The sequence below is a fragment of the Neopsephotus bourkii genome, unplaced genomic scaffold (assembly GCF_033783945.1).
Source record: "Neopsephotus bourkii isolate Nb327-2 ecotype Australia unplaced genomic scaffold, CSIRO-AGI_Nbou_v1 NB_1638, whole genome shotgun sequence".
In the NCBI taxonomy this organism is placed as follows: Eukaryota; Metazoa; Chordata; class Aves; order Psittaciformes; family Psittacidae; genus Neopsephotus; species Neopsephotus bourkii.
The window spans coordinates 12,000,094-12,021,112 of NW_026902113.1; the positions used below are offsets into that span (position 1 = coordinate 12,000,094).

The 21,019-nt window shown below is 38.0% G+C and overlaps 1 protein-coding gene across 6 annotated transcripts in view; it reads right to left on the reverse strand.

The window, feature by feature from the left end:
- The window catches only part of STARD13 (StAR related lipid transfer domain containing 13), a 299,410-nt gene that overhangs the window by 241,249 nt on the left and 37,142 nt on the right, over nt 1-21,019 (reverse strand). For 5 of the 6 annotated variants that reach the window (XM_061374529.1, XM_061374528.1, XM_061374530.1 and 2 more), the window contains one exon: nt 10,653-11,553. In XM_061374529.1, coding sequence (XP_061230513.1) covers nt 10,653-11,384 — 732 coding nt within the window. In that variant the 5' untranslated portion in view covers nt 11,385-11,553. Of the gene's footprint in view, nt 1-5,014; nt 5,599-10,652; nt 11,554-21,019 lie in introns of those variants that run through there. The other variant, XM_061374532.1, reaches the window with a different exon arrangement.

Consider the following 21,019-nt stretch of genomic DNA (forward strand, 5'->3'; position numbering starts at 1 on the left):
AAATACCTTTACTTGCCAGTTAAGCTACACAAACCCTTTAGTAGCCCACCTAGCAAGCTGCTGGAGGCTCCTGACATATCACACCCTGGCTAAGGAATTATTCACTGTCATGGGATAATTCTGAATCTTTGGGGAGTTTCTTTTTTCTGAACTGGAGTGTCCCCAAATTTTAAAATAATAACTTTTACCTTTGCAGAACTGAATGCTTTTATCTGACACATTACCTAGAAGGTTTGGGGTTCTTTTGTTATATACCGCCAATTTTAAATTGGATGAAAAAAATGAATTTTCCTTCTTAATTTTGTCCAGTTTTCAACCTTATACTTTTGTGCTTTTTCACATTCATTTTAATTTGCATTGGAATTAAATGTTGTGTGTCCTGAGCTGCTTGTGTGACCCCTCCTTAGCATTTGCACACAATTTCCAAATACGTAAAGAACACACATCAAGAAGGTCTAGTCTTTTTTTACCTTAAATATCTGCATTTCATTTAATGCAACTTAAACCCATCTTCATAAAAACTTTATACAAAACTGGAAACACTGTGCACAAGGGAAGGTGATCTGGGATAAAACCCATGAATGTATACATTCCAACTTATAGCAATTCTGACTATTTTAGAGTTTGCTGTTATTTATTGTTTGTATAAATGGTAAATTCTTTTATTTAAAGAAGTTTTATATGAGAACATTGAAGTGGCGCTTTTAGAGTTTGCTGTCATTCAGGCAAAATACAGGCTTTATCATGTCTGAAAAGTTTAGTTTCAAAAGCATTTTCTGAACCTGCTTAATGCACTTTTGCCTTACTTCAGAAAGAACTGAGTTTGTCCCTGCTTGCTTGGAATACTGGGGGTTTCCCGTGAAGGCTTTTGAAACCTGTTTCTCTCCTTTAGCATTCCTTTATTTATTTATTTATTTTTATTTACTTCAGTGGCACTGTGTCCCTTAAGATAAGACTAAAACTGTTAAGTCCTTACAAGGCTTGGATGAATCAAGATAGCAGGTAATCTGCGCTATATAAAACATAAAATGGATGGGTATCTTGATAGCCCTCTTGCGTAAGAGGTACATGATAGTATTGCAACTTCCATTATAAGAAAAAAACAAAACATAAACAAAAAACCCGAGTTTGTAGAGTACTTTTGTCTTCCAGAGGTAATCTTTTTAGCTTAGTCATCTTCCTTCTCCGAAGCATGATCTTTTTCCATATATCTACAGTCATTTATAATATCTTACTAAACTTTGATAATAAAGCAAATAAAAGTACACCTTGAGGAAAACTCTCAGTCTACACCCTTAGTTGCATAAATACCGGGTACTCTGCTTTCTCTCATTACAAGCACCGACCTTAGTGAGGCATGATGTTAATAAAAAGCAGTCTGTAGTTCCTTTTTTCTAGTTACTGGCTTTGTGCACTTTTCGTTGATGTATAATATACCTATTATAGAATGAAATACATACAAGTTGCAGTGTTGTTCCTTGGCAGGCTTAGCAGCTTTTTTTGACATTTTAATTTAAGGAAATCCATCCCCAGACTAACTGCAAAGGCTTTTGCTATAGTGCAAAATCATCATTACACAGCTACTGAAATTTGACCATTATACTGTTTGAATAGGAACAATAAATACTAACTGCAAATCTTACAGTGGGTTATATACCATATCACTAATTACTTCATCACAAAGATGAGATTTAAGGCCAGACAATGTTTCTTTAATACACAGTATAAATAAGCTGTTAGATCTCTGACACTGAAAATTACCTATTCTAGACCTGATTTTCGAAACATTGGATTGGAAATCTAACTGCGAGAGACACCAGTAAAACAATCCAAAAGTCTGATGAGATATTACTGAAGTTTATTTCTGGAAGAAAAATGTTCCAAATACAGGGGCTGGCCTCAATGCCCTGTTCATTTTATTTCTGGAGAACTCCCAGCTATTTCAGAAGAGGTTTCCCTTTGCTGCACTGCAAGCGTTTTAGCTCTGAGATAATTTAAAACTGGGCAAGACTTTTAGTTTTGACAAACACTTGGATAGGTAAGAGCTGTCTATTTCCATTTGTATTAGAATTTGAAATATTCCACAGTTGGAGTGATTGTTAAGAAAACTCTTGAGGGTGAGGACATTCTCTTCTACACAAATAACCACACAAGAATGTCATAAAATGAGATCTCAGATATATGATCCGAAAATTCCTACGAAGTTCGCTACATTTTAAAAAAGTTTTTATGTTTTTCTGAATTTGTTCTAAGCATGGAACTCAGCTTTAGTGCAGAACTCTGGTTATATGATAACTGGTGATGTGGCAGTACCAAAATGATCCCTGGGTATGTAAAATCCTGACAGTCTACAGTCTCATAGTACTACCAAGGAAATATGTCCATTACAGTATCAAGCTAACATTATTTTATTGGAATTTCACACAAAGAAGGACAGAAGGATTCTAGGTATATCAGTAGAGCCTCATTTTATTAACTGGGCATGAGTTACCATGTATCTTATAGGAAGTGCCACAAAATTTCAAAAAATCATGAGGAAACTTGTAACTCATTTTTCTTATTCCTGCTCAAGAACTTTGACATATTACAAAATATACTTTGCAACTTTGCAAGGTTGGCAATTCCTAACATTCTGGGGTTTATGGTTTCGGAGGTTTTGTTTGTTTTTCGTGGTTTTTTGCTATAGTGCAGTTTTAGTTGCTGGACTTGAAAAGCATACCAATTCCTCACCTATCAGCCAAACAAGCTTGAAAATACAACCCAGCCTGGTCCCCTCATCTTTTGCTAAAGTTTCCAGTCTCACAAGTTGTTCTGCTTATTGCCCATCCCACAGTTTATCCAGAATCTCCATCTGCACCTTGAAAGAATATCTTAATTTCAATGATAAGCAGATTAACAGATTTCTGCATGTTTCTTCTGGTTCCCCCCACCTATGACCCAGTCTGTAATTGTCACAGGTGCCTGTTCCTGTGCTCTGAGAAGAAAGTGATTCATCAGAGCCTTGACTTAGGGCTTATTTTGTGTTGACTTCTGCACTGCTTCTGTAGAGCTATATGAAACACGTGAATGGTCTTACATGGCACAGGTTCCACATATTTTAAAATATTTGTAAAGAAGAATCTTGATAAACTTCTTTCATGGGCTTAATGCGACCATAAATGTAAATTATTTTCATGTTTTCTGGCAAGAGCAATAGTAATGTTGGTGTTTCCTGAGGTGGCCATGTGATTCTTAAGTATTCAAATACATAACAAATGAAGGAGTCAGTATCTGAAAAAATCATAACCCAGGTTACATGTGATGTATACTCTCCACCTGTAGTATAATACACCACTTGTGTTTACTATTTATTCTCTTGAAGCTTCATATAAATATAAACTATGCACTAATACTTATGAGCAGGCTAAACCAGGAGTTTCCAAAATCTTGCTCATGGGGCCTCTTAACACATGCTTGTGGGACAAAAGTGAGACTGTAGAACATGATTCAACAGCAGCACAGTATCTTCTCAGTAGCATAGCTACAGCTAGGATGGGCAGAATAAAAGCTTTGTCAGACATGAGTGTCAAATAGTCGCAGTTTGGAAACTGATAGCGTAAAGATTTTTCATAATGTTATGAAAATTACTTAAGGACCAAAGTTCTACATGTTAACATGAACAGCCCGAGGGTTTCACACTGCAGTGCAATGTAATGCAACTCAATAACCTCTCTTTTTGTAATGTCATATTACTTAATTCAGCAGCAAGCTGAAAGGTACTTTGTAAATTTTCTGAAGGAGTTTGAAAGTCAAGGGGAGTTGTCTTTTTGACTACTTATCTGATTTTCTTCATTAGTCTGTCCAGAATTTTAGCTTTCTCAGAATCTCACTATATAGGTAATATATACCATATACACTGTATGCTATATATTTTTGGAGAGTGATGGTATTCTGCACCACAGATTTTTCAAACTGCATGAAGGGTCAACTGCAGAAAAGCCCTCTGAATTTTCTGAGTGCTAGTCCTATTGTCACATGGAGGTTTATCAGCTTTGCTTTTGAAAAAGGACAGATTTTGTCCCATTATATTTCAACTTTTCTTTGGGTGTCCCAGTTTGGGACGACTGAAAATAGTTCATAAGACATTCTTTACAAAACCAGAGTACTTGTCTTTTTTCTGAAGTCAACCCAGCAGCCATTGATACCTGCTGAAGACAATCCTGTGATTTGAAAGACAGGTTTCTGCTGATGGCAAGAAGGTGCATCTTTTCTGGAAGAGTATACATTTTTTTAATTCTCTAATGAACAGTGAATGACGCATGTTTATTAAACCATGCAAGCAGCATGCAAGTACGCTGAAGGGACAAAGGGCAGTCATTTTGATATTATCTACATTTTCCGACATTATTCCAATATACCAATTCTCTTCAGTATGATCTTTTAGCATATCCTTAAGTTACTGTTCCTGTTATAACTTTACTGTTATTTTCCAAAGTTCCTATAATTTCACAGTAATGCAGCTAATTTCCACTGAAGAAGCAAATTTGTATAACTCACTCCATTCATAATAAGTAGGACACAACAAATTAGAGAAAAATGTACTCTATACAAAAAAACGCTATGTTTGTCATTAGTCCCTCAAATTTGCAAAATTAATATTTTTTTAACTTAAAGTCCATATGTCAGCATTCATCTGACCTTAAAAGCTGTTGTAGTAGTTATGTATTGACTAATAATAATGCATCATTGATAAAGTAATCATCAGTTCTCCAACTCATTTTCCAAGCAGGCAGAAAACAAGCGTAAACACTAGAACCTTTGCAAAGTTCAACTCACCGTGTCCTCACCTATGAGCTCTAGAGAATGTGTAATTTTAATACAGAACGTGCAAACTTCACAGACACACAAAAGAAATTAGAATTCACAAAGCTCAGTGCATCACTCCTGTCTTAGACAAGTAATTTCCCATTTTCCTCCCCTCAGCTCCTACTCTGTTCTCCATAGATACTGTTATTTCAGCACTTAGCTCTCCTACCTGGATAGATATCCCAGGTCTGCAGAAGATGAACAAAAAGGAGATAATAAGAACAACCGTATTATTCCTCATGAAGGCGTCCTGACAAATTTGAAGCCATTCTCCTCCCCTAGTCTTAGAGACTCAGTTTCATAAGGTAAAGAGAAGAAAAAACTTCTGAAGCATGGAAGGAATGGAAGAAGGAATTTGTGCTTCACTCTAATATGTTCTTTTCTAGTTTTTGCTCTTGTACAACTGAATTACAGAAGGAGAAACTTGCAGGGCAATTTTCAGATAGCTTAAATTCCACCTATGTTCCAGTGCCTCATTAATGAAAACAGTAAAGTACCTCTCAGAAAAGTGCTTCAGAGTGGCTAATCAAGGCACTGAGCAGGAATACAAGAGGTACAAGGATTTAGCAGAGTTGAAGCTGTTCAAGCGTAAGGGCAGGAAGCTTACTTTGGCAGGCCCAGTTACTAATCATAGTTGTAGGCTTGACTGCTGCTCTTTTTTGATCATGTAAATTGAATTAACTCAATATAATCTGAATAAAGCAGATTCATTGTTAAAGACTTAAAATTCTGATTCCTTTCCCACTGGATATGATTACTTGATTAAAATAGTTACAAGCCACACAGAAGAATACATATCATTTAAGGAATAATAACTTCAAAGAATATGGCTTTGAATAAACTTTTTGTGTGTTTATCTCCTCCTGCGTGTCTTGTCTTATTTATCTTGTCTTGCTCTTTTGGTGAATTTCTGGTGCTTGTGAAAAGAAGAATGAAAACACAAGCCAGAAGCAGACAAAATATAGGACAGATACTATGGAAACTTCCGTATTACATCTCAGCAAATTATTCCAGCCTGAATCTGAACTCTCATGATCTAAGGTTATACAATGATTATTAAACTTGTCACTCAGTAATTGTTGTATAATAAGGATAAAATTTACCTAACTGTAGTACAAGGCTGGAACAAGGGAATTAATGAAAATAAGTGACTAATCAAGGAAAAATAAAGTGGAAAGACAAATCATCCATCTTCCTCCCAGTAAAAGGCTGTTTTCTGTAACCATTTCCAGAGTTCAGCTGCCTGAGCTTTAAATGTCAAAAGCAATGGAGCTTTCACAAATCTCCTTTAGAATACACCAGTTTTACTTCAAACAAAGGTTTACTCATGGTGAAAGGTGATGGCACAGCTACCCCATCAACACTACCCAGCGCTGTACACAGAGACAGGGTCTCCTGACACTGTACTGGCCGCTCCCATGACTGTGCAGCCTCCTCCAAAAGTCTGAGTTTACAGTCTGAAGGCCAAATCCCAACAAAGATAGTCATTGTGAATACTACCTTAATTACCTAAATTATCTCTTTGGGTCATCTTGTCTCCATTACTCCTAGGGAGTGGTATCTCACTCTTTGACCCAGTGAACAAGGTAATACTCACCACAAATATTAGACCATCAGCACCATGCTTTAAACCAAAAAGCAGGTTTGGTTTAGATCATCCTAAGTGTGTTGAAAAAGGCATGATTTAAATATGTGTACAACTCAAGCTCCATAAAGGTCTCTCAGGCTCCTATGTAAGGAAGGGCTAGAAGATCTGATGCTCTGGAGCCTGACACGCAGCTCACCAGCTTACACAGGAGAGATAGCAGAGCGCAGGGGAAAGCAGTAGGATGGATGCTCACTTCACAGATTTCTCCTTAAGCAGGAAGGACTCATGTTTCTTTAAGAAACAGTTATTTTTTGTAGGATTTTCCTGAAAGTTACACCTTTGTGCAGCACTGTCCAACACTTAAACTTTTCCAGATATGTTGAAAGCAGTGATTGTGTGCCATCAAGCAGCAGTTCTGAGAAGAGGACTTGTTTGGAGAGTCCTGAAAGTCTAGTGGTGAGAGATACCCAGCATGTGGTCCTGGTACAGACACCAAGAGGCTGCAGAGGGACTGTGGAATACCTACCATGTCCTGATGGTTAGCTCTAAGCAGTTTCTTTCCAGCATCTGGGCTTCCTGGGTTGCCCTCCTCTCTAATACAATAGAGGAAGCTGTGACAACTCACTTAATTGCCCTAAACCATATCAACAGCAAAATAAACCTTTTTGGCTGTGACAGTAGCTAATATGGGCTCCCCCAAGAGATACTTTGAAACTGTCCCAGGGAGAATTCCAGTTTGCTGTCATATTGGTAAGACTATGCTTACCACTTTGCAGCACCTTCTATGATTTCTATACCATCACTGAGGTGAGGGAAGATCCATGACAACTGACTTTGTCAAGGGTATGATTTCATAATACTTCTTTTTGCCTAGTATTTATCAAATATCTTCCATTTCTGACTTGTCTGAAATGCTACTTCTGGAAGTAGCATACTGTTTTGAGACTATGTAAGCATAGGGTTAAGATTCTGATGTAAAGTTGCGTAGTAGTTCCTGGTTAAATACAGTTTTCAGCTATGTTCTGCTCAGTACAGTTAGCAATCTAGAAAAATGTTATTTTTTTCAGAAGCTATTGTAAATACTTTATTGGCACTGCATACTGAGCTGGCTGCATGCATAAAGAGAATATGTTAATATGACGACTTGAAGTAAAACTAGCAGGGAGAATGGCTCAAGATACTACTTTGGAGTTGCTGAATAAACCTCTGGGCAGGATTAAACAATCAGGATCACAGAATCATTTAAGTTGGATGAGACCCTTATGATTGGGTCCAATCATTAACACTGCCCAGTCCATCACTATACCATGTCCCTAAGCACCACGTCTACATGTCTTTTTAAATACCTCCAGAGATGTCTTAACAACAATGCTACCTAGATCACCATCCCCAAAAGAAAAATGTCAACAATATTTCAGACATGTATATAGACTGGGTTTTAAATCTTCAAACTTTTTTTTTTCCCAGTTGAAATAAATCTTATTTTTAATTTAAGAACTCTATTTGGGCATTAAATGTACCACTGATTATAGACTCCTGACAAGGAAAATAAGGTTGCCCAATTTAGACTTGATAAGAAAGCACAGGAAATATATAAGGGACTGGTCTAAGGGTGGAAACACAGAGACCAGAGTTCATAAATTGAACAGAAGTACCATTTATCTTGTACCACTTAGAACGGGCAGATGCTGTATGCCTTTGGAAAAAGAGCTTTTTTTTCATGGGCATCACTGCATGAATTGTTTTCAGCAGTTTCTTCTGCTTATGACAAAGTTGGCAGCATATACAAGTCGTATTTTTTCCATCTTCCTTCTACTTGTTGACTGTTTAGTGTACTCAGAGATTTGTCTCTGTTTATACATGAGACTGAAACAAAAAGTTCAACAATTACCACTTAAACACATGTAACAGCTATTTAAGAGAAGATTTGGACACTGGCTTTGCTCAGATTGCTTGCAACAGCTAGTGCTCCCCAGCCTGGAGAAGGTGACAGCCTTTCCTCCTTTCTGTACATAGAACAGGAGATTTGCAGTCAGTAACTAGTACATTTACTTAGGAATGCCCCTGAAGGGTAGATCCTAATCACTATTTCACTGTTAACTCTAGTAGCAAGGATTTAGCTAGGATCTCAGTCAGGTTGTGATAGCCTGTTATCTGGATCGCCAAGGAAATGTTTGTTACACTATTTTTACATCTAAGGCTTAGCAGTAATGGTTGCTTTTGATAACATTTTTAGACCAAGCTGTCTTTATTTAGTTACTTTCCACTAGAAATGCATTTTTCCATGGCCCCATTTCTAAATAATAGAAATAAGTAACTTGACAATGACATACATCTGCTTCAGCCAGAGTCATGGGGAGAGTCTTAGTCTGAATAGTAATGCATGACTGCTGCTAAAATTTGAGAGACAAGATAATCCTTTTTTTCAAATTCTTGGAGGCTTTCCTAGAATGATACATACTTATTTACATAGAAAAATATAATCAAACCCAGGACTGCATCATTGCATCTGTACACTTTTTGAAATGTTTTGACACATTCATGGATATTTACTAGGTAATTTCACATGCTTGCCTGGCAATTTATAATCCATTATTTTGCACCTACAAGCTGCATCCTTGAGTTTATTTTATGGCATACACATAAAGTAAACTAAATGACAACAGCCCCTGGCCTCTCCCTTTTATCTATGGGAACGACCTTCAGTAAATGGAATCCAAGGGACATTGCATATGCATTTTGATATATATTTCTAGTAATGGGAATGTTTCTGAGTAAATGAGGAAGCAAGACTTGGCTTAGGGTAGAATGACAATGCAATTATTTAATAAACCATGTGTCACACTAATCTCTCAGGGTCACTATTGCATCAAAATGTGCACTTTATTGAAACCATCTTTGGGCCTTGTTTTCATAATGTTAACTGCTGAGAAAATAATTTAAGAATCTGGCTTTCTTCTCTGTAGGCTGATGTGTTTCTGCAGTAAACTTGGGATATGTATGAAATACAGCACAAAACTTCCACTCAATTAAGGGCAGAATTAGTTCCTCCAAATTGGAAATAGATTAGTATTAAAGGGGAGAAGTAATTTTGTGTACTGCAATTTTGATGTTATAGTGGACATTATAGACCAAATACTTTTTTTCACTTAATCAAAAATCAGTGAAGCAACTCTATGTTATAAAAATAAAAGGAGAACTATACATAGAGAAAAATAAATCACACTGGATAAAAGACATGGGATCCACCCTAATTTTCAAGGCATAGAGCAGATTTACATGGAAAATAACTTTTAAAAGCTGGAGGAGGAGAAAAGAGAGAGGAAGGAAAGGTATGCCTGACTTCCAGTTTAAGATTAATTTCTGCTGCAAGGTCAGGAATGTTGGAATTTTAAGGATTTGTTTTGCCCACTATTTGGAGTCACTTCATATTTTTGTACTAGAGCTGAACTTCTCCAATGATAAATATGTTCAGCTCCAGGCATTTGGTTTGTCAGCAGCTGGGAGCAGGGGGAAAACCTTGCTTATTTTTCAGACTCATGATAACTCATTTGTAGAGCTGCTGTTCCTCCAATTCCAAAACCATTTTTTTCCTGGAAAGGTTATAGTTGGATGATTGTTATGACAGTGTATTTTTAATTTTTTCTTAAATCTTTCTTATGGTTTTGGTTTGGACATAGGTCTGTAGAGCATCATGATGTGTACCAGCACAGATACAGAAAACCTGTTTATTTGACTTTTTATATATAGACCAGATTGTAACCTGTCTTCCATATTATTTTAATGAAACAAGAACAGAGAAAATAGTATTTAGCAGAAGCCGTGCTGTGGATTAGGCAGTGCAGTGCTACAGTGCCACTACACTAAACCTGAGCTCTATCCCTTTGGAACAGTCCAAAGACACAGCGAATATATGCTGTACATGGCATCACATATGATCTTGTAGAAGCATGGGAAACTGAGCCAATGTTCTCATTTTAAAAAGCAAGGGAAAACAGAAAACCAAAGTTTGAATTTCAGTCTAATATAAGTGTGGCCAACCTGAAGTAATAGATTTATGCAATAAGAAAACCTAGTATACTTTTACTGGAGGTTTTTATCCTTAATTATATAATTCACATTAATTACTACTGTATAACAATTTGCACAACTCCTAACTAACCTTAAGTTATACCACTTATTTAAAACACGCTTGGAACAAAAGAGTAGCTTGTATTACCTCCAGCTCCATGTGTTTTTCTTCCTTGTCATGGTCCTTCCATTCCTTTTCAGAATGATCACCACAGTTTTGTAAATGACAGATGTGTGGAACCTTGGCAAGTTCATGTTTAGCTTGCTTTCTTTGAGAAACATTCCCTCCATGAAGACAACTGAAAAATGCCTCATACAGTGGCAGTTCCATAAATGCATCATCATGTCTACCATCTGCTTCCTCCTCTTCAGATGAAAAATCACCTGCTTCTCCTGCCTCACAAATATGGAGTTTAGTGTTACCTTCATGTGATAAGAATTCAAAATCAGAAAATGTGATAGCACTTGGTTTGTGTTTTATGACTCTGATCTCATGACTCCTTTCTGGTTTCTTGTCTGATTTTTTTTCTGTGAGGACTTGCCATTCTGTGTGCAAAGGAAGGTGTAAAGGATCTTCCCTTGGCTTGTGCCCTGAAGAACAGAGTAATTCTTCACAAAGGTGCTTTGTCTCAGACTGATCGGTGGCACAGGCTGCAGCCACGCCAGATTGCAAGGATGTCTCACTGAGATCCAACAAGGATGATGCAGACAGCAAACTCAACTCAGGTTCCAGTAAAACATTCTCAAATTCAGATGGACTTGACTGTTTTTCTATCTTTCTTTTGTATTCTTCATACTTTGCTTCCTTTGGAGTCCCCAGGCATTTGGCAGATGTAAGATAAGGTGAGCCCTGTTCTTCCTCATAGATATTAGTTTCCATTCCAGTGAGTTTCACCCATCAGAGATCAGAATGACTTCATTCTTGATTTTCTTAAGAAACATAACTCTGCATGTGTAGCCAGGAAATCTGTTCTTATTTTTTCAAAGCCATGATCACACAATCATGAACGCCTGGATTCTCATACAAAACATGTAAATCCTCTCTGATCCTGAAAAAAAACAAAAACAAAAACAAAAAATCAATGGTAACCTGCTTGCATTGGAGTACAGCAGCAAAAGAAATCCTGAAACACGAAATTCCCATATCAGATTTGATTACCAGTCTCTTCAAAAATATGTGATGTATGCAGATTAAATGAACTTAAAACATGAGAACCTTGACGTGTTTACCTTAGAGACTAGGAAAGAACTGGAAAATGCAGAAATGGTTTTTAAATATTGACTTTATGTGTATTATTGACACAATGGTTCAGAATCATTCAAGGTGATGTTAGATATCGTTACCAAAACATGCCTCTGTTCACTACATATTTATTGTCTGTTAAATCACCAGAAGCTACTAAGATGTCATAGGGAAGAGCAAGGAACCAATGTAATTGACAGAAAAGAAAGGCGATTTCAATATGGGTAGACTTTTCTATAACTCTTGATTTCTGTGAATTGCCAATGTAGTGCAGCATCTGTCTATTTCCAGTAAATTTGCAAAGCAAAAAGAGTAGGCTAAAAATATCAGACAGCTTCAGTACTACATCAGAGTTGGCCATGTCTGGTTTAAATCAGTCTTAACTTGTGTGCTTACATCTAGGCTGTGCACCTCTAACACATGCAAATAAGGGAACAGCTCAGGAACTGGTTCTGTATCACTGAATAGCTTACATTCACACATACGTGCAATTTACTTCTTGTGACAGACTGAATGTTGGTAGCATTTATTTTAATGATTGTTTCAGTACTCCATCTGTGAGACAGCAAACCAGAACAGAAGCTTTTAAAAATAAAAAGAGAAGCCCAAGCCTTTGATGCATGTGACAAGGCAGCACTCTTGATTGTCAAAGTGGGAAGCAAGCAAACTAAGATGTTGGCATGTGACGTGCGTCTCACTGCATGTGCCATAAACTGAACAACGCACAGCAGCTCAGCCTATTTTAGTGATAGTTAGCTTTTATTTTAGTGTTACAGACATATATTAGCTAATAGAAACAATAATGTTACATATAGAGAAAATCTGGATTTATTACCTTTGTAATTTGAACTGCAGCAGTAAAAGGTGTGAGCATGCAGATACACACTTCAGGTAGACTTCCTCTCAGCTATTGCTAGCTATCTAAAACTCTGACCTTATTATAAGCTGTCTAGCCTCCTGCTGGAGTTAGGGGAGATAGAAAAATGCTTCCAGAAGGTAAATGCTCTCACTTCTCTTGGATACCTATTTTGAGATGGGATGAGTCTCCCTCCTAGCATGACTGCCTTATCCTAAACTACGGAGAATTCTAGACAAAAGTTTGTATCAGTCACCCAGCTTTTAGATTTTCTCCAAAGCCTTGGGTTAGCAGAAGTGACTTCGTTTTCATAAGTCCCAAACACCCTTGGCTTTCCCTAATGTTACATGAACTAATTGAGCACAATGTTTATGAAAAAGAAGACACATTTGCACATTTGTAGGGAATGATTGGAGTAACTAACATTTTTCATAGTATTCTGTACATTGTGGCCACAGTGAAAAAGCCTGCTGCCATTTCAGGTGGGTATTATTATCTGTGCCTCACTGTGAGCCTTTGGTTTGCAGTCCCTAGCACCCAGTACCCTATAAGAAAGCATGCTGCTGGCACCTGCACTCCCACCATGCAAGGCTAGGTATAAGTGAAAAAGATCTGACGGTTCTAGAATACTCCCCAAAAGGCAGCAAAAGAGCTTTGGCCTGGCTGCTCAAACCAGCATGGTTGCCAACAGGTGAGAAGATCGTTTGTGCTCACTTGCCATTGCTTCTGGTGGCTGATTGCTCACCTATAGGTAGTTCCAGCAGGAGCACCAATGCTCAGGTCTCTGGGTCTCCCCCACAGACTTTTTTTTAGCGTCACCCCTTCCTGTGATCACTCTCTCTTGTCTGGCAGAAATTACCCATCCTTGGCATGTTGCCTGGACCATCTTTAGTTCTGGTAATGCTGGCAAGCAGGCTCTGCTGTAATGACATCTGTAGAAATACACTTCTGTATTCACACGAACATCCTTGCTGTAACAAACCCAAAATACAACAAAGAAACGCTCGAGAAGAAGCAGAAATTTTTCAGTAACCAAGTAGACAAGTGTGGGATAAGTGAACAACTTATTTTTTATTTTTAGTATTTTAGGATGATGCTTTAGACTCTAAAACACAAATTAGCATCCCTGAAAAAAATTGTATTTTTTGTTGTCCCTGGATATTCCTTCCACCTAAAACCAGTTCCCCACTTCTTTTTTTGCTAAGTTCTGTCTCTCAAATGAGTTTTGGTTTATACAGGATGTGGTGTAAAGCTGTAATTTTTACAGTTTAATCATGAAAGGCATGAAAGAGTTTTTCTGTTTATTAAATTTGCTAACTCCATTGGACTCTTTTTTATTTTTCTGCGATGAGACCAGAACAAAGAAATATGCAAAAGCAGGCTGGTTTTGTGCAAGTATGGCAAAAAATCTTGAGGGGAAAGTGGTAAGAAGAGAGAGTGTGAGTTTATCCTTATTCATCCTGTGGAACATATCTCTTTACTCAGCCTAGTAGTGGTTGGAAAAAAAAAACCCCACACACTTAAATAAAATACCAAATTTTATAAAGGGTTACTCATAGACATTTATAGCTCCTAAAAATCTTTTGGCAGAGCTGTGGATTTAGAAATCCCACCCAGAGCAAAATGTGTAATTCAGAGAGGTCTGAACATTTCAGAGCTAAATCTACATGTCGTAAAAGGTTTGTAATACTGCTCTCAAAATAATGTAATTCTCACCACACTCTGGATGTAGCACTTACAAGTTCTGAAAAGTAATAATATTTCTGGAAAAGGTCTTCGAGGCTTTATAAATAGGGAAATTACTTTCATATGCATACATAATTCTAAATATTCTGTAGCATTAACTCTGCTTGTAGACACTAGTGTAGGTAAAGATACCAAATAATAAAAGTCTCTTGGGCATATATGTGTTTTTCTAAATAGAAAGGGAAATGTAGGTCTACCACAGCTACCTAACTGTCCAACCAAAACTGACTCCAAAACAGCTTAAAGAGCACAAAAAAAAAACAACATGGGATTGTTTTTTAAGCTACAATGTGAAATGCATATCTGTGTGTAGCAACTTCAGCTTTTTACATACGAGTTTAAAACTTACAACCCCAATTTTATTTATTAAGGAAGGCTCCTCACAAATCAGCAATAAATTAATACATATTTGTGATACAGTTAGTGAAATGCTATGGAAGGAAAGTTCTCATATAGTCTGGCAGAAGAATATGTGTATATGCAGATTCACAGGTAAATGTTTGTATATCATGCCCTATAGCTTGATTCCCTTTGCCCAGATAACTGAAATTTGTATTAAAACTCACTGAGTTTTGCATAAAGATCATACAAAAAGCACTTACTAGTCTTAACTATTAAACAGGAGGATTTTACAAATACGTTAATATTCATAGACTAATTTCTATTTTCTCGAGTCAATACAAGGAGAATCATTTCCTGGGGCATATGATTATGCTTTATTTCATAGGGTTACAGCAAGTCACCTAAACGAACTTTCCAAACATTGCTTAAATTACTGCATTTCTATACCCACAATGTATTTTGACATTCGACAGTATGGGAATGTGTGGAACTTTCCTACTTTAAATTCAATTTAAACTTGAACTGACATAGTAAACCAGCAAATCAAGTCCTAATCTTGACTGGAAGAGTACACCACTCAGTTAAAATAGTTTTTACCCCTCAGCCTCTAATGCATTTATTTCCCTTTCACAATGACTTTGCTTAATATTTCCCGTTGACATAAAGAATCTTCCCCTGAAAAATCAAGCAAACAAGTCGAAAGAATGTGAAACACAAACTAACAGCAAATTAGAAGACTAGGATTTTTTTCCCCCCTGAAGATAATTTTACCTGTTTTGCAAGGTAACCCCACATTTTTCAATTCAGTTAATTTCCATAAGCGTAACAACAGGAACTCAGTTAGTAGCTAAAAGATCTTCCAAGTGTTGGGGCAGAACAAAACAAGAAGTGATCAGATCCTTAACAAAAGGCATTTCAGCTTGCTTGCTGCAAAAGAACTCTGTCAACAGAAGTATGTGTGAGAATCCCTGGGGCAAAAACAGCCTTCTGCAAGCAGTGGCCAAATTATTCACAGAAAAAGACAATAAAAAAGGAGAGGGAAGGAAAAAAAATAAAAACAGAGGGAAAGAGCTTGCTTCACAGGAACACCAGGCACTTCTAAAAATACAGTGTGACCTCATTCTTCACATTATGCCAGACCTTAACACTGTGCTGTGCTTTATCACCTGAAACACCTGGAGTAAGGTTTCCATTGCACATACTTGAGTGTGGATGCTGTCAGGTTTTGAAAAGGTAGGCTGTGAAATGCCTTTTGATGTAGTATAAAGCCAGTAAAAAGGAATACTGAAATTAGTTTTCTGTGTCACTTGCAAATTCTAATTATTGTTTGCCTGTGTTTCTTCAAGACCTACATTTGCTGCCAAAGCTTCACAAGTCTTCCCTTTCATATATATTAATAGGATCATAGCTTGCAGACAGACTTTCTGCATGTGGTGCAAAGTGTAGCTTCAGTGTAGGTTACTGGACATGTGAGTTGAGTTTCTGTTCATAAATCAGTTATTTGCAAATCTAGCCTGGAAAGGATGAATTGTCACTGGAAATGTGGGGTGAGAGGACTCTGAGTTATAGTTTAAGTTTGGAAGTGTTTTTCTATATTGCTTTTGATTAGAGCAAACAGCAAAAATGAAAAAGCTGTAATACCCTTCTATCCTGTGTGCTAGTAGTAGGATATTACATTTTTCACCTTGAGATATCCAGGCACAGATATCTGAGAGAGATGCTGCCAAATCTACATCCCTCCTGACTCATTTCAGCGAGGGAGGGAGGTGGCACTTAGATGCTGATTTCTCTTACACCTCATGTACCTGATACCTTCACTGAAGTTAAACAGCACTTTAGTCAGCAAAAAAGTTGGCATATTTATGAATGAGTCGCTCAGCAAATGAGGCCATATCCTGAGACATCCATTTTAAGAGAATTACTTTATATGACAATCTTGCAAGGATTGTCTCAACTTAGAAATGTATAATTATTCCACAACAGCTGTACTCCCAAGCCTATCCTTTGACTTTGCCATGTCTGTCCCCACCTCCACTATGGCAAAAGCTCATTTTACATTGCCAAGGAAAGTAAAATATTTTCTCAAATGCAGTAAACTACAATGATGAAGAGACACTTTGCTAACTTATCTGTGCTTACATTCCTGTTTGTCTTAGGTACAGCTGTTGGTTACAGATGTGCTGTTTTCCAACCACCATCTTATCTAATTGAAGCTATGTCGGCAATTTATTTACAGCTGGACTGACCTACTTGGCAATATATGCGAATGAAAGACTCTGCTCCAGGAGGAATTATTGACACATTTCGTGCCATTAGCAAAACCCAAGGTTGAGTTTAATCCACCTGAGGTGGTAGCATCCTGCCAGTGTGCTGACTCAACTGTGTTTAGGTCTTAAACAGTATTCTAAACAACACTGTCATTGTCCCCTTACCACCATGTGAGAACAGTTGTTTGATTGCAAATATAAGGAAAAAATACCCTCTGTAATACAACTATTGCCATTTCTAAGAACTTAAAAATGTTTAGTTTCTAAGTAATTTCCACAGGCAATGTTTAGTTCTAGTTTAGTTTACATAAAGTGGGCCTTGGCTTTGCAAATCATGCTGCTGTTTTCATCATTTGCAAGTCATCTGCTGTTCTGTGTGCCCGTGAATAGTGTGGTTACGATCCAAAGCAAAATCAAACAGCAGGAGCTTTACTGGTGTGAGCACCAGTAAAGTGAAGCACTAGATATGGTTCTTTGCACTTGGAAAGTCTCATAACTCTTGCATACCTGATTACATTCACTCGAAAGAAGGTACCGAAAAGGACTCAGGTGTGAATGGGGAATGAGGGCATATGTCTTTCAGCATGTGTATGAGAATATGAATGAAGTATATTTAAAGAATAAGTTCTGGCTTCCTTTTGCTATGAGGCTTCTTTTAGCATTGCATTCGATGCATTGCTTTTATATTCCCTGTTCTGCCTCACATATTTTGTCTTGAACCTGTGAAAGACAGCATCAAGCTCGTGATGAAATACTGGCCAGAGGTTGTTTGACTACATGCTTTTACAAGCCAATTTTTGAGTGATTTAAGATTACACACTGAACTACTTGAGAAATTAAACCTGAAGTTGCTGAAAATCCTAATACTCACAGGAAAGAAGGGGTGAAAGGGGTGTGTGTGTGTGTGTGTGCACGCACAGGCATTCATCTAAAATCTGAAGTATTAAATGAAAATCAGAATTTTTTAATATATTGCCCTAGAATACTTTGTCTTTGTGTTTATATGAACTGTGCAATCAGCATGAAACAGGAAGAGCAGACAGTCATACACAGACACTGTTCATAAACACAGGCCTCCAAATGGGCCAACACCTAGTAAGTATTTTTAATATAACACTGGATAAACCACAGGGAAAAAAAAATGTCTGTCTCTCACTTTAGGTTGAGGATCTTGGCACTGGTAAGATCCCATCTATTCATCTAAGCATCCAGTCCAAATCAGCACCAGGAAACCGCCTTTCTACAGGCAAAGACACACAGGTATGAGCTGCTTCTCCCTCCAGTTTAAATACTACCACTGTTTCTTCAGTCTGTAAAGTGAATTCCATTACACATTTTCGTGGGATGCTCAGTGGACTGGCTGGAAATTAATCTTCATTTTGCAGAAGAGGAAAGAGGCTGGAAGAACCAATTTTCTGATTGGAGGACTTCTACATTAATATGGACGACTTAAGGGTCATATTGACATCTTTACCTTTTTTTTTTGTTTGTTTGTTTTAAGCTCATGAAGGAGGAAATGAGACATGACAACCTCTTCTCACTTCTAAATGGTAGGTTAATAGCAAGCAGCTTGGTTTTGGTTTTGCTGTTTAGCTTTGCCTACTGAAAGGTGCATATCAGCACAAAATTTTCCCTCACAATAGCCTGCGAGTGGCATCTAAAATTGCATGCATCCCTCTGAGAAATCTCTGCTGAGCCTATGGCCCCCACCAGCAGCCAAAGACACTGGACAAAAGCAGTTACTCTGGCACTTCACAGGGGCGCAAGCTGGTATGGTCTGTGTTTATTGTATGGTTTGTAATTCCTTAAAATGGAAGAAATTAAGTTCTTTACAGTTACTGTCCTCTTTGAAGAAGGAAAACATATCACTGCCTTGGGTGTCTTCATGAGAAAGTACCAGTTCATATTAATTTCACTTACAATCATTATTATCCACCATCTGCGTGAAAGAAATTTAGCGCTTGGCATCTGCTGTGACCACACACCCAATAGAAGAGATGTAAAGAGAAATCAATGTTTATCTCTAAAGCCAGGTCTTAATCACGTAACATGTTCAATCCATAAAAATTGTTTGATTTACTAATATTCATGATTGAACTTGTATAAAGAGCATGAGGCAGAGGCTTCAACACACATTAAGACCAAAGTCAAGCACCTGTTTTAACAAGATGAACTCTGCTTGCTTATTCTACTTAAAAAGTTGTATTTTATCAGAAACGTCTGCCCTTGTTCCCCTGAGCTGGGTTCTCTTAACCAGGGATAAAATAATGATCTCAACCAAACCACCACCTCCACAAGCCCTTGATTTTCCCAGAACCTATTGAATTTCCCCAACAGCTCCAACAACATTCAGTAACTCTTTAGTGCCCTGCATTTGCTTCAAGGTTCCCCCACACCAGTAAGTTAAATTTCTAGCCACGATCGTGCTCTTCAAAGTTGTTTTGGTGCCTTGACTCTTGCTTCAGCTCTCTCCGTCCTTGCAACCTGTGCCCATGCCCACAGCAGGCAGGGCTGAAAGCCCAGTTGCTGAAGCATAGGCTTCTAGTGCCCTTTGAGTGATCCTAAACCATCCCACTTGGCCTTCAGCTGTCAACCCAGAGAGGTGCGAATCTCCTCCAACTCCTCTGACATATCTACTGCATGGATGCCATAGGACAGCAGGGTATCTCAAAGAGCACTGCTAGGCACCTGCAGGTAGGCACTTGCTTAGGCAAACAAATTGTACCCCCAGTTTACCTGGTAGGCTTTTCAAAGAATCTAGCTTCAGGCACCTAATTGTTGTGACTTATTTAGAATTCTTAGGTAAAAGCATCAACCTCTCTTTGCCTATATAAAAAGCCTACGTTCATAATGCATGCACATAAATTCAGCTGGCACAAGTACGGTATTGCTTAAGAAAAAAAGTACTTACAAGTCTCCTGGCTAAGTGAGGAAGCTCCTGTAGGAAGCCAAGTTGATCAAAATTGCCAGCAGCTGTCTGCTGTGTAAGGACCTGTATCTCTGCTGCAGTACATTATTATGGGAAGTTTCAAGGCTAAGTCAGAACACAACCAAGAACAAGCACTTTAGTGCCACATGTATTAAATCACTTTGTGGCAATTCAGCTCCCCAGGTCTGTAGTCCGATCAGCCTTTTAAAGTTTCTGCAGTGTTTTGGCAACACGCTACTTTTCTCAGTTGAAATATGCTGCTAAATGCAAGACTAGAAAACAGCTTGAATGGGCAGGGCTTTGATTTATGAACTGCATCAATATGATAATGAGCATGTTGGCTGGGCAATTAGTTTAAAATTGTATAAGCTCACACTAGCTTTTGTTACTATGAGTACAAAGGTTTGTCAGACACCTCTGAGTTCAGTATTTCAGAATCCTCTGACGTCTTTATACCTATTAGACCAGAACTGAAGCAAATAAAAGCCTCTGCTACACCTTCTGAACCTAGTATCGCTGAAACATTTGTATGAAAATATCAGCAGTAAATGGATACAACCATTTAAAATACTACTCGGCATGCTTTATTTTTATTTTTTTTCCCTTGAGTCTGAGATGGGCTTTGGACCCCAGCAAGGTCTTTATTACCCTCTCTAATCAGTGTCTGTAATGAATGCTAAAGAAATGGTGACCCCCTGTCCTGGGTTCAGCAGTAGCAGTCATTTTTCTCCTTCTTCGTAGCTGGTGCAGTGCTGTGGTTTTGACTTTCAGCCTGGGAACAGCACTGATAACACCAGTGGTTTTAGTTGCTGCTCAGTAATGTTTACTCTGACCAAGGACTTTCTGAGTCTCATGCTCTGCCAGGGAGGAGGGGAAGCCAGGAGGAAGCAGAGACAGGACACCTGACCCAAACTAACCAAAGAGGTATTCCGTACCACAGCATGTCATGCCCACTATATAAACTGGGAACAGTTACCTGGAAGGGCTAGATCGCTGTTCAGGTCACGCTGGGTATCTGTTGGTGGGTGGCGAGTGCTTGTATTCTCTTCCCTTGCTATTTCCCTTATCATTATTATTACTGGTGGTAGCAGTAGTGCTTTGTGTTATACCTTAGTTACTGGACTGTTCTTTT